At 35.6% G+C, this 14,772-nt stretch overlaps 1 protein-coding gene across 1 annotated transcript; it reads right to left on the bottom strand.

The window, feature by feature from the left end:
* Window positions 1–2,891: 2,891 nt before the first annotated feature.
* Window positions 2,892–11,880, bottom strand: LOC149089810 (chymotrypsin-like elastase family member 1). Its single transcript, XM_089248623.1, has 9 exons — window positions 11,730–11,880; window positions 9,400–9,554; window positions 8,091–8,331; window positions 6,999–7,109; window positions 5,974–6,193; window positions 5,490–5,613; window positions 4,383–4,545; window positions 3,281–3,408; window positions 2,892–3,163 (listed from the first exon to the last, which is right to left on the bottom strand). The coding sequence occupies exons 1-9, from the start codon at window positions 11,794–11,796 to the stop codon at window positions 2,978–2,980; spliced, it is 1,395 nt and encodes a 464-aa protein (XP_089104749.1). The 5' UTR covers window positions 11,797–11,880; the 3' UTR covers window positions 2,892–2,977.
* Between the last annotated feature and the right edge of the window lie 2,892 nt (window positions 11,881–14,772).

The following is a 14,772-nucleotide window of genomic DNA, read 5'->3' as shown; positions in this document are numbered from 1 at the left end:
TAAATTTTCGCCAAAAAAATAAATATTTCCATGATTTGCATCAACAACAGAGGGCGCTAGTTAAACATTTTTTCTGTAGCATACGCATTTCTGATCGGTCCTCTAACTTCTTAACCAAATTAAACATAATTTTTGCATATGATTGCTGATTACTAAGAACACGTGAATTTTGAATTTATGAAATAGATGCGACAAATTCGAAATTTGTCAGTTTTGACGAATAAATGAGACATGACTAAATAAACTTTTGGTTTTTACTATTTCGCTGCGAAATACCAATGGATCCTTTTTTTTTAAAACAAAAGTTGGACATAATTTTTCTCAGTACTTGATTGTAGTTTATTTACTCAGTACTTTGCCTCGCGTCCCATTATTTGCTTAAAAGGCCAATATTCTCTGGCATAGACTATATTACCTTGTTGCAACTGTTGTTTTGCAACGTCGTATGGTCCTGGTTTTTAGATAATCTTCCGTCAGTTTTTCTCGCTCTTGTACGGGAAGAGGTTCACAGAGTTTCCAAATGTAAGTATTTCAGAGTCAAAAAGTTACATAAGAAAAATTATGATCCTGAATTTATTTGTACGAAAACCGCATGATTCTCATACATTTGTATGTAGCATACACATCAAATTGAAACTGTGCATAATAAATAAATATAGCAAATCATTGGCAAAGATATTTCAGTGATTAAAGAGTCAAGATTAAAGAGTTTTGGGGAGCTGATATTGAGTCTTACATTAGTTTTGTCAGATTGGTTGTGGCTTTTCAGATAAAGGAAAAATTAAATTTCAATAGTGATGAAATATTAATGCATAAGCAGCATATAAATCACATTGTTCAGAGTATACATTATTTCAACAACTAGTGTCAATTCGCAAAACCAATGATAGACTCGGAATTAGCGCCCCAAAATAATCCTAAAATCACTTAAATATCTTTGTCAATCTTTTACTATATTTGTTCATAGTGCACAGTTTCAATTTGATTCGCATGCTGTTTATGGTATTACCTAAAAAATGAAATTAAATTTTCGCGTTATTTCAAAACTGGAGCCGATTTGGTAATACCAATGCCAGATTCAGAATCAACGCTCTAAAATCATTCTAAAAAAATCACTGAAATATCTTTGGCAATGATTTATTATTTTTGTTTGTAACGCACAGTTTCAGTGTGATGTGTACACTGCTTATGCTATTACCATTGAAATTTAATTTTCACTTCAACTCAAAACTAGCGCCAATCTGCAATTTTTATTGCAAGATTTTTGTTCAGCATTCTCGAATTAATAATATTTGGTTACTTTGGTTCCTGAAGCTTTTTGGCTGTAGATCAGCGGAATTGGTGATTCCGGGTTTCGTATTGGTAGTTATAAACCATCATTACTCTGCTGAGATCCATATAGCAAAAGTGCACTTTGCCATAACAGTTATATGTATATAATATTGGATGGGTGAATACGTATATAGATTCACCTAACACCCTAAAAGGCTCTTTTTTTTCTTAAAAGAAAAGTGTAGCATAATCACGAGGACAAAGAAAGAAAAATTCCCAGGGGAACGTGAGTTACATGAATGTAAAATATCGATTAAATATGATTAAATGCGATTAAATATAATTAGACGCGATTAAATGTGGATAAATGCGGCATTTATTTGTAATTGTGTAACTTTGAAAATTATACATTTTATAATTTTAATTATATATAATAGTCACTTTCTAAAAATAATAATGTGAAGAAACGTATGAAATGTAATGTTTTGATTTTGTTGCATTTTGTTTGCTATTTTATAAAAAAATTAAAACCATATTAAAAGATCGACTTTAAGGGGTTGTGATACCCCTTAATCATTCCCGTAGCGGTAATACTTGACTGCGTGTTTTGATCATTATGACAGCATAACCGTCATGAATTTGTGAGGAAATACTTAAAATGTCCCGATTTTTAAATAAAAATTTTAGAGAAATTTCAACATGGTGCTTCAATTTAGTGGGTTTTGAAAACAGGGGAATGTATCTCTAACCTTCTGAGCAAAATTAAAGACTTTTTGGTGTGATTATATTAATGCGGTTTCCTGTTCATATCTACAAAAGAGACCCAGGTTTATTTGGAAAATAAAATGTTTTAATTGGTACTACTATTAAATTAGCTTATTACTAAAAGCTTTTTTTTTTTTAATCTCTGTTCAGCATCATCCTTTTCACCTCTCTTTTCCGTGGTTTTATAAATTTCACTGATCCGCATTATATATGCCACATTAGAAATAGCTAAACCAAATGCAACTTATACCACATATCTTTTGAAAAGTATTTGAAGCGAGGTTATTCCCGGTATTGAACAATTAATTTGTGTGGATTTTTTAATATGGTTAATTTAGGGGCTTAATGTATATAGCTTGCCTTGCTTTTAATGTTATCTATTAGCAGATCAAATCTTGTTTAGCAAATTTGAATAACTTCAATTTTCTTTCTAAATTTGATACAATTTTATAAACCTCTGAACGCCTAAAATTTCAGCTGCTTTTAAAAAATAACACCAACAAGGAACCTGCTCTTTCTAGTTGAAATTATTGTAATTAAATAGCTGAATTGCGTACGGAAATTATACTCAAAGATGTATTCTCGAAAATATGAAAAAAATGAGAAAGTAATTGAAGATAGAATCAATGAGAAAAGAAATTGGTATTATAGGTTTTTGACCATATATTTACTATGTATGTATATTCAAATGTATACGGGACCATAGACAGTTACGTAAGTAAGACGTTTCAGTAGAGTAAAAAAAATATGGTGTTAGTCAAAATATTTTGTGAATGCCACTGAGAACATTGATTAATGATTTGCGTGTGTGTTGAATGCGCATTGATTAAAAATAATAGTAATAATCATGACCTCCAATATTTCCAATCAGTATATTTTACTTCGAGACTTACAATATTCGCGTAGAAACGATCGTGATCGAGCACATATTATAACATAATCAGCCATAACGTTGGATCATGTCATTTATCCACGTTATCTTAGCTGAAACTTTATTGAATACAGTCCCTAATTTGGAGACCGTGCAGATACCAGTCATCATATTCGTGGCTGAACCAAAGCTAGTGATTCCCATTACTTGCCACTTATCACCGATCTTACAGTTCAAAGGACCACCACTGTCACCCTAGAGGTGAAGAAATTGAAAGTAGAAGATGAATATATACAATACAAATTTATTAAGAAGAAAAAATTAAGCGTAACGCATTTGAATATTTTTACAAGGAAAAGGAAAAACCATTACATGGCAAGCATCTTCCAAGCTTCCCTCACTTTTCACGCATATCATAGTTTCGTTGGTGAAACTGGTACAGAATCGAGGATGCTTCGTGTAGACCGTTGCTTGTTTGAGTGCTCTATGGAATCCAGAGCCTGGAAAAATAAAATTTCAAACATGAGAGTTCATAAAAAAAATGAATTTAATAACTCATTTCTGGAACATGCAGCGTGTCCAGGAAGTCTACCAAGAATTTTTAAATCTAAACCGTCCGTCGTAGACAAGGACCAATTGCTAAAATGTTTTAAATGACGAAAGCATTCATACTATATTGGAAATTTTTAAAAGAATTTTTGATTAAAAAAAAATAACTCCTTATATATTTTGCCTTATCCCCCCCCCCCCATAGTTATAATTACAAAAATTTTCACATGCTTTCGAAATATTTTCTTATGTAACAAACGAAACAAGTTTCATCACCGTACCGAGTGATTAGTGTCTGAGATATTAAATTTCATTGTTTCAAGGAGGATTCAAGGACTGGTAAAAAAATAAAACAGCGAACTACATGAATTTTTAGTTCACCAATAATGTTACTTATCCACTAATGAGATATCTGTTTCAGACAAGTCTCTGCTGTCAATACATTGAGTGGTTGTAATTGATATTCTACAGTTTTGGGGCGGAAAAAAGTAAAATGAAAACAAAAATATGTTTGCAAACACGTAACTAATTACGTTTATTAATTAATTTTGTCATACAAAACATATAGGAAAATTGTTAGAGAATTTCACTCAAGGATAAATTACAAACGAGGTGTCACATTAAAGAAGGGAAAAAAAGCGCCCTGTAAATATTTTAATTTATATTTTTGCACCGACCCCTAATTGACAGCAAAAGATAGCTTGCAAGCACCAAAGAGAAACTTCGAATTTGAATATCTTGCGCAATTTTATTTCGTACGGTGATGACACTGTTCTGTGTTATGATCACGTCTTTCCGGCCTGCGGCAAATAAAAATTTTTGAATGAAGTATTTTTTTTTTAATCCAAAAAGTACCTTAATATGAATATTAACTACATTCAAGACATTTTTTCAGTTGGAAGTTTTTGTCCACTATGAACATTACCTCTAGTTTCTCCCCATCCAGTTGTTGTGCATTTGGTTCTCAATGGCATTTCATAACCCTGAGTAGGCAAACAAGCAGGTCTCACTCTATCGGTAAACTTAACAGGCGCGTTTAGTTTCATGAGGGTTATGTCGTTTGTGATATCTATATTTTTATTAAGGATCTAGAAAATATGAAAAAAAAACAAACAAATCTTAGTATTTTTCTCTTAATAAATTGATTTTCAGAGATTTTCTAACATGTGTATATACACACATACATTTAAAGACATTGCAAATGTGTATCTATGCTGGATGTAAAAAGAACCATCCGAGGAGGATGTCACTCTCTGCTACCCATATGAACAGCTGTCTGATGCGAAAATATATTTAGGAAAGAGAGAAAATTCAACTCTGCCTTTGTGGGCAATCGTACAAACGTCCTTCGTCCTTTCACTTGCAGGGTGAGCATCCTGAACCACCACACCATAGTTTCCCAAACTTTTTGTTCCATCGCCCCTTTCATCAACATTTTTTTTCGTCTCATCACACCCCCCCCCCCACCTCAAGTGAACCCATAGGATCCCATGTTAAGTCTAGAGCTCTTGTATCGCCCCCCTGGACCATTACATCATCCACCAGGGGGGGGGGGCGATATTGCCCACTTTGGGAAACACTACACTACACTATCCCAATCTGTCCGTACAGCTCGTGTGCACGGAACGGGACCATGCATGAACTATTGGACCTAATTTACAGTCGTGAGCCAAAGCTCACGACTTCTGACACTGGCCGGGGGTGGGGGGAATGGAAATATGTGTGGTAGCAGTGTAAATAAATATAAGGCATGACTTAGGTCCGACCGTCCATGTACGGTCCTCGGTTCAGTGAACACGAGATCTAAGGAAAGATTGATTCTCGTTGCATTTGTAGTTTAGTGGTCTATTGCGCTCGCCCTGCAAGTGAGAGAACGTCGATCCAATTTACAATTGAATTTTGTTTCGTTTCTAAATTCATCTTCGCATCAGCCAGCTGTTGAAACGTTCGTATGGTGCCCTCTACCTCCGGCATACAGGTATGTAACACATATTTTCATAAATCATTATATTCTTGTGCTAATATAACTCACTTCCTCTCCAGTATATCCTGGGTAAACAACCAATAATTCTACGTTTCTCACTTGTTCGTCGGGATCTCTCTTATATCTGTGATGATTTCCAACTATTATCTTCCAGTCTTTTGCATATGCCGACCTGAAATTAAATATACCGCATTCTTATGTGCATAAGGGGAACCCTCCCCGCATCCCGATTTTTTTAGCTTAAAATCTCGAAAAAAATGTCGAAAAAGATTTATCTACATTACTATAAATGTATAAAAAAAACCTATTTTTGGCAAGAAAGGAATTCCTTATTTACGTTAAAATACGGTAAGTTACCTAAAGCTTATTTATACGATGTCAGTCATTCACAAGGATATGACAAGCGGATTATCGAAACAGCACAACAATAAGAATCATGTTTTCTCTGTTGATGAAACTTTGTTATTTCCTTGTATATTTAGCATCAACTTGTCAGATAGGTAGTTAAAATCTGAAAAATGAAATAACTCACCCCATCAAGCAGTGCATGGCGGTCATCACCCACTGAGCATTTATCAGCGTCCCGCCGCAATGGTGACCATTCGGGTAAAAACCCTTGAGCTGAAGGTCTACCTGCCAAGGCCAGCTGCCGGGCCTTGCCTCAATGCCACCTACAATACGGTCGGTGGACGATGGAGATTCGAATGGTTTTATACTGCTGTGGCCGCAAGGAATTTGTGGAAGTGGGCGGTCTACACGGGGAAAAGAGCGATTCAATACTTTATTCAAAATATGAGATAGCTTACGGGAAATAGAGACTCGATCTTTTTAAAATTTTTCGATTTTTTGATACCCAGTGCAACAGAATAAGAATTCTCTAAAACAGAATTTATTTTGACTCTTCAGCTGGGTTATTCAAATTTCTTGGATTCTTCCCAAGTTTCTTAGAGATTCGTTATAGCATTAGAGAATAAGTGGTTAATAGTGTCTTCGATTATGGCTGATTGATTTGATGTGACTTGCCGTTTAACTTTCTGAGTTTGAGAGAACCGCTACTCGGTACTACAGACGTATAATAGAGAGGCTATCAAGCCGGATCCACAACCACAGTGCCACAGACCTTCAACAAGTGGAAAAGCTGGTTGTGAGGTGTGGCTAGCACAGCGCGGGCTATTTCAATGGCTGATTTTGGCCACCCTTCTAAAAATCCAGTATTAGGCAGGCCGTGTCAGGGAAAAAGTTGACCCAGCTTTATACTCCCATTTTTTCGGGAAAACAGGTCTTAAGGGGGAAAGGGGAAAGAAATTTGGTCTTCTAAAGAAAATTCACTAAGAAGTTTAATAAAAAAAATTCAATGACTGGAATTTTTGGTACTCAGATTTTCAAAACCATTAACTATATAGAATTTATGATAGATTTTTCACCCTTTTTTACAAATAAAGGAAAAGAAAAAAAAATACCGTGTGAAGCTATTGCGATAAAACGTTGTGATTGAGTGTTTGAAATGTTACATAATATTTCTGCTGTTGTATTTTTGTGAATATCAGTATTACTCACTGCAATTTTCTTCATCGGTACCATCTAAACAATTGTCTTCTCCATCGCACTTCTGATTGGGGCTGTAACAGTTGTTGTTATTGCACTTCAGGTATCCTCGAGGGCAGAGATCTACATAGATATATCAAAATTAATGTCATTTTCTGTAGTTGGGCTAGAAATTACGCAGAGGAATCGTGAGCACAATGGAAAGGAACAGAGGAATCGTGATAAACATAAACATTTATAGAGAGTACACCGTTTCTTTTTCGATTTATAACTAATTATAACTATAACTAGATTATGACTAGAATCAGTTGCGTCGGAGCCGGGGGTGCTGTGCTCGAGCACCCACGGAAGTTTGTAGAGCGGGTTCGAGCACCCACAGAATTGATTCAAAAATCGAAATTTCCTATATGAATCTCAAGAAGGGCACCCACAGGTTCGAAACAGTTCCGACGCCCCTGACTAGAATTATAACTAGAATTATAACTAGAACTAGATTATAACTAGAACTAGATTATAACTAGAACTAGATTATAACTAGAACTAGATTATAACTAGAACTAGATTATAACTAGAAGTATAACTTTTCCCGCTAATTGTGTTCATTTATATTTATTTTCAGAGAAGATTCATCGGATTTTTTTATTTTGAAATTTTAACAATTTTTGCATGATGTTAAATTATGACAAAAATATTTTATTGTCCAATATTCATGATATCACGACAGAACCGAATTAGATATTAATAAGGATTTTTTTTTTTTACAATTGAACAAAAGACCAATGAATGCGCATCGTTTAATTTCCAGATTCGACTTCACAAAAATGTGAAATAGGCCGTCGGTATCATTAGTTAGGTAGGCATCGCTCTGAAACATTGATGTATCAATAACATGAGCGAAGCATTTGGCCATCTATGATAGAGTCGAATTCGGCACACAAGATGTCATGGCTATATTTCATTGTTAATTGCAATAAATTCGCAGAAGCTTCCAAAACATATGTTTTACACCCTCAAGAGATATTGTTATCATTAGATGGCATAAGATATGATTTCAAAGCCCTGTATACGGTTATTCAAGTTGACAAGAAGATGTACTATCCTCACCCTCAGGTCTAAGAGCCTCATAAACGGCGTGGAATCCTTTTCTTCCAACCATGTAGTCTGTCCTAAAAGTGAGGTGCATTGCATTCAGCGAAGAGACGATGGGATAATCTGGGGGTTCTTGTCCGCAATATGCTCCCAAATCCTTTCCTCCTTCAGTTGGGCCATCCACAACAAACATCTTATCTTTAGAGCAACGACCTGCCGATTCGAAATCCATTTCCTTGAAAGTCAACTTGACAATCTATGTAGATCAAAATCAACATCAGAATATTATTTTCACTGACTTGCAAGCGGTATTATTTATTTATTTATATTATAATACCGTAAATATTATTTTCACTGGACAGTTGAAACTCTCGATAACGGACACTTATGGGATCGAAATTTTTTTCCCGCTAATTGGGAGATACGATATCTTGTGGAACCTCGTTTATAATACTTTCACATTTATACGACGTTTGGCTTCGGTCGCATTTGGTTCCTATATATTTTAATGTTAAAATGTGCATACATGTTAATGTAAAAGTGATACACCGGTGGTTATATGCATAACCCCCAATCTTCTCGATAAAGAAAGTTTGTTTGAATTTCAATACATTTATCCAGCTTCACCGGCGATTATGCATAATTCTCAAATACAGTTGGAAAGTCTGATAAATACTGAAGAATGTTACCCTTTCTTTTCTTCATTAAACCTAATTAAACATATTTTGCAATGAAAATTAAATTAAAATGAGTGGGAAGAAGATAAAACATTCACATAACAACATTATAAGTCTTGAAATATCAGCCTTCTTCACACGTATCAGCAAACAAAACCAACATTACCATTCGAATTCACCATCCTGTTATGTTCAGATAATTAAGTAGTTAATTGAAGATTTATTTACCAACACGAGCTTGTGATTAAACATAATCTCAGAGGAATATGATAAATTCTCGGTTTATGACCAAAAGTTAATAAATTAGAGTTTGGAAAAAAATTGATGTTCGTCTGATTTTACTGTCCGTTATCGAGTGAGTCCGCTAACGGGAAGTGAAATGCATTGAAATCCTATTCTACGGGACTGGGGATCAGTAAAGTGTCCTTTAACAAGAGGTGACTGTTGAAAGAGTTAAGGGGAGGTTCCACTTACTATATTAATGTCTAAAAAATAAGAAAACAAAGAGGAATAAAAGAAAGATTTATAACTCTCTAACACATTTGGTATCGGTTTCAATACAGGTACCGTATTCTAACGTGAATAAAGATATGGATAAAAGCCTTTATAGCAGTGCGAAATAAGCTAGAAATAGAAGGAAAACTTACGTGTCCTTCTGGTGCCTTAATTATATAGACACAAATTGCATTGTCTGGATATTCACCGTCATCAAATCCAGGAGATTTTATTTCACCTTTCGGATATGCCGCCGCATCGATAACATACGGATAATTCTTCTGATATAAACAACCCGTCATGTTGACTGAAAAATAATTTGAAGGAAAATTGTGAAATGGTATATAAAGCACGAGTGGTTAATAGACATCTTCTGTGATGTCGAACTGGTTTTCTAGTTCCACAAATGACATCATTAAATGTGAATTTTCTTTTGAAGTTATTGTTAACTATAACTATAGGAAAGAAAATATGAACTGAAAGAAGAAAGTATACGAAGTGCATAACCAACAGGAGTTTACCGCATTTAACTGGTGAACCGTTGATCCTAAAGGCAGGACTGTAAATAAGGGGATGGGGAGCAGGGTGGCAAAATTTATGGGACCGTAATTTTAGGTGGGAACAAAGAAAACCGTTATAAAACTATCGAATTTTAAAGTTGTGGGGACGGCGAAATAATGTTTGCCCCTGGCGGCAAAAATCTTAGTCACGTCCCTGCTTAGAGACATACTTGCAATTAGAAAAAATTCCGAAATAACGTGTAATACTTAGATGTGTCCTTCATGTTGCAAGGGGTTGTTGTACTTATATAGTTGTTAAAATAAAAATTAAAATTAACTTTTTATACAGTTCTCAGGTGCTCAAAAACTCAATTAGAAATTGGTTGCCCTGACTTTTGATACCAATTAAAACAATTCCACGTTTCCAAGTGCAATATTTACTGAGATATTCGAATTCAAATAATGGAAGAAAGTAGGAAAAAACAGAATTAAATGCAGGCAAATCGTTTTACCCGCACATATATTTAATGTTGTTTTCCTCAAAGAAATTCATTTTCGGAATTTTTGCAAGGGCTTTGGAGAGATTTTCAGCACCTATGGTAGATGCTGTGCAGTCATTAGGGAATCGTGAAGGATTTGCAGTACGAGGACTTTTGTTTGAATCCCATCGGCCAAACACCGGTGGTTTGTTTTTTCTCGTTTTCCAGCTTCAGGTCAAATGTGAGTCGATCCCCTCGTTAGAAAAAATATCCCAACAGATCTTACAACCAGAGCCGCAACAAAACACTAATGTCACGTAGCTGTTTCGTGATTCCTTTCTCATAAATTTGGACGCTTGAGTAATTTCAGTTACAAATACAAATACAACGCCACAACAGGCAAATTGCCCAACGAGGTGGCCGACTTAAGGACATCATGGATCCCCGAGCCATTTTTTGGAGGCCCTACCTACTACTGCTACACCACACATGCACCCTTAGCTCTACTTGTGCGTGTGTGCCATTCCTCCATTGAAAAAAAAATAATCTGCTCTGACAATGAATTGGCTTTGTCCTTGAAAGACCTTTATTCTTCACTATCTTCAGTTAGAAATACTTTTTAGAAAGGGTAACCACTTCCAAGAAAATTCTACACCCCTTTTTTCGTATAGAAAGTACGTTGGGTCAAAATAACCCAAACCGCGGTTCTATGTATAAGTGCTTATAACTCAACGCAATGTGAAGATAATAAAATTTTCGTGAATTAATATTCATATCATATCATGAAAAGTCACGAAATTTGTTTAACATCTGCTAATAAGTTTTTGAGATAAATGAAAACGAAGTTTGATTTGGGTCAAATTGACCCACTCCGCGGTTCTAGTGTTAACGTGCAGTAATATTGCAATTCAACTTGAGAAGCAATCAACGAGATTGCAGAAACTACACGGTAGCTGGACTGCTTCATGAAAGTCTTATTAGAAATATTGCTCCATCTGGTAATTTCTCCCGAATTAAAAAATAGAACCTTTGAGAGTAGTTTCTTCAAATAGGTATTTAGAAAAAACTAAACAATTGCAGTTTTTTTTAAACATTTGAAATTTCATCTCATAAAATTCAGTGCGATTCTAGACTTTTACAAAAAAACAGTAGTTGTTATACATAAAGTTGGGCGTGGCCTTCATTTGAATTTTTTAACGTTTTTGAGAGAATTTTAATTTAAGAAGTAAATTGATGAGATTTTTTGTTCATTTCTTAACTTGAGAACATGAGAAATAATAACTGAGAAAAAAATGAAACAATGGGAAAATTTTATATTTTCATATTTTTTAGGTCATAAATGCTTCAGTGTTTTTAGGTCATAAAAATCCGAATTCTAATGATGATGATATCACTAGATTCCGGTATTGATATAAATATATGTAATGAGATCTATATTTTCTAATTTAAGAACTGTTAGAACAGATGGCCATCAATGGGAAATGAGATAATTGAATTACTAACCTGCTGCTGTACTATGACATAACGCCAAAAAAACAGCGAAAGCCGCGAACGCACTACCACTCCCCATGTCGTTAATGCAGCTCGGTCTAGGGGTTCATTCGAAAGTACACAAACACTTGTATTGTTGCGTTGCTTTCAAAGAATGACTCCTAAAATCCCGCGGAAAAATATCATTTTATATTATGTTGCCTCGATGTTACGTGGGAAACGCTGCATTTGTTTTCTTCGCGATTAGCCGAGGATATTTTACTTTTTATCAGACATGGAATACAATTTTTCTCCGCCATACGAAAGAAAGATTAGTTTTACAGAAATTATATTACGACTGTTTTGATCGCTCTGGCATCTTCCACCCGTTGTTCGCGAGCAGCACGGTGCTCCCTGAAGCACCCATAGTCCTCGATGCCCATGTTCTACTTCGTGTTCGCGAGCACTCTTTAACAACGTTCCAATTAAACGCCTTATAGAAATAACATTCAAGGACTTAAATCATCCTGATTTCATGCATTTGTATGTCAAACTCGCCGTAAGGGTGCTGTTCTTTTGATGATGGGTTCAGGCAGTGCTCACGAATAGAAAAATGTTGAAGACCCCCCCCCCCCCGCTTAAAGTGATACCAATGCTATCATGCTTGCGGTTTTTATATGCTTCAAAGTTCATCTCATACTGATAATAATCATTATATAACTATTTCTACTTGACTATATACATGCACCTCGCACACATTCTTCTATGAAATTTCTAATGAATTGGTACATGCTGTAATGTGCGTGTACGTTTTGTAAACCTAACGTGATATTTGTTTCTGTGTAACGATTGCTATGTTTATTCCCGCTGTCTGCTATCAGTTTTTCTAACTATAAGTAAAACGTAATAACTGAATAATTGCATCGTTGTGGGAATGTTGCTCTCTGCGGCGAGACTTTTTAATGGAGGAGATCGGCTCGTACTTGGGAACCACACAAAACCAACTTCATCCGACCACCACTGTGGCGTTCGAATCCGGAAATTGTATAAGTATATATAAATCTATATATATATATAACTTTCTTTCTCTCAAACCGAGCGCAATCCCCGGTCCATCGACATGGGAAATTTACTACCGAGTATGTTTTGGCGGAAGTGTAAGCACCTAACAGTCTGAGTGCATATCCAGTGCTGTGTTTCATTTTTCTCAGTGCTGCTATCTATATTTCAGAAGTGAAGTGTGATGATTGAATATTTGTACCGTTGTAGAGAGGCCTGTTGCTCTCTGTTTCGAGACTTTTCAACAGGGAGATACGCTCCTACCTACGCCTCGAAGTTGGGAACAGCAGAAAACCAACTTCCGCCAATATTATATAACTACTACTAAACCACACATGCACCTCGTCGATAGTCCTCAGCGGAACTTCTAATAAATTGGTACATGTTGGAATGTGCGTGTTGTGTTTCTACCGTGAAGTTTTTGTTTCTGTTGTAATGTTTGTTATGCGTGGTGCTGTCATTTGCCATCAGTCTTTCTAATTATGAGTGAAGTGCAATGATTGAATAGTTGTTCTTTTCGAACCCCCATTGCAGTGGCCAGAGCTGTTTCAACAATTTTTTTTTGTTTTTTTTTTGAATTTCTGAAAAATTATATAACTACTTCGCCAACCCTGGCTATATCGCTATATTGAAATTTACTGCCATTAATGAATAGGGTTTATATAATGAAGGCGCCATCTATATGCGGTCACCTCAATCTCGTTAGGAAAAAAATATCTTACCTATATAAGTCCCCAGGTTTGAAACGGGACCGAGATGGAAATCTTCACGTAGTAGATGAGCATCTTACGCCACGCCACAAGAGCGTAGCATTATACAGGGTGGGCAAAAAGTTCGTAGAACGTTAAAAATGCATAAAAACCAGAAAAATAACCTAAATGAAAAACGGTTTGCGCAGATTTAGCATCGCTAGGTCACGTAAATTTTTTAAGACAGGAAAAAGAAAATAACTCAAAAACAGCAGATAGATAGATTTTCAGACAGAGAGCTGCCATCTATGGGGCCATTCAAGTATTACGTAAGCAGATTTTCTGCCATTTTTGATCCCCCTCCCTGTCAGCAAAAGTCAGCAAAACACTGACCCCCCTCCCCAATGTCAGCAAATTTTCGTCAGCAGCTTAGAATATTTCATATCTTCAAAAAGGGGTGGTTGATGACGTAAGCAGCCTTCAAACCCCCGTCCCCACGTCATCCAAAAGTCAGCAAATCCCAAGCCCCCTCACCCCCCCCTCGATGCTGACGTAATTCTTGAATGACCCCCTATTACAGAAACGTAGAACGTAAACCATATTGTGTATACTCACATTTCAGGCATCTTTCTATAGAGATGGCACTACTTCTTCATACTCAGTCGAAGTGAATTTAGGCGGTGAAATTTTTACACTGAAGTCGGTGTAAAATGTATATCTTTTAGAAAATACTCTCAACCACATTTTTTTTTTCAGATAACGTTCTGTTAACTCACGTCTTAAATTCCTCAAGGGGTCGTGCACATATGGAAAATAGAAAAATTAACTTTTATGTACACCCTTTGTGTGCAAGTTAGTATATTTTGAATGCAGCTTTGTGTGAGCAGTCGTTTAGTTACATATTTTTTAAATGCAATATCAACGGAGATGTTGAACTTTCAAGTTTTCGGCATTTGCCGCTGAGGATTGAGGATTCGCAAATTGCGGAACGTAAATCATAATCAAAGTTTTGAAAATTCAAAATCATTGTCAAAAGTTTTTTCTTAATGAGAACAGGAAAAATAACAGAGTTGAGTTCATTCCGTAGTCGTGTATAATCCTTAAACATGACAACATGGCCCGGAATGGCCGAAACATGCAACTCCTTTATTTGTAACACAATTGACACGTTTAAAAAGAAATGCAATAGGCATGTTGGAGTAGATCGAGAAACTATCCATACTTGGAATAAGACAGCCATAAGTATTCTTTATGGGCATTGTATAATGTTTTATCATGTGTATATATTGTTTATAATTTTTATTAAGCCACCTCGTTGGGCATTTTGC

Source organism: Pholcus phalangioides, unplaced genomic scaffold, assembly GCF_987345545.1.
Source record: "Pholcus phalangioides strain wild (caught in Gottingen) unplaced genomic scaffold, Ppha-v1.0 ptg000001l_1, whole genome shotgun sequence".
In the NCBI taxonomy this organism is placed as follows: Eukaryota; Metazoa; Arthropoda; class Arachnida; order Araneae; family Pholcidae; genus Pholcus; species Pholcus phalangioides.
This window is presented reverse-complemented; position numbering and strand designations above follow the sequence as displayed.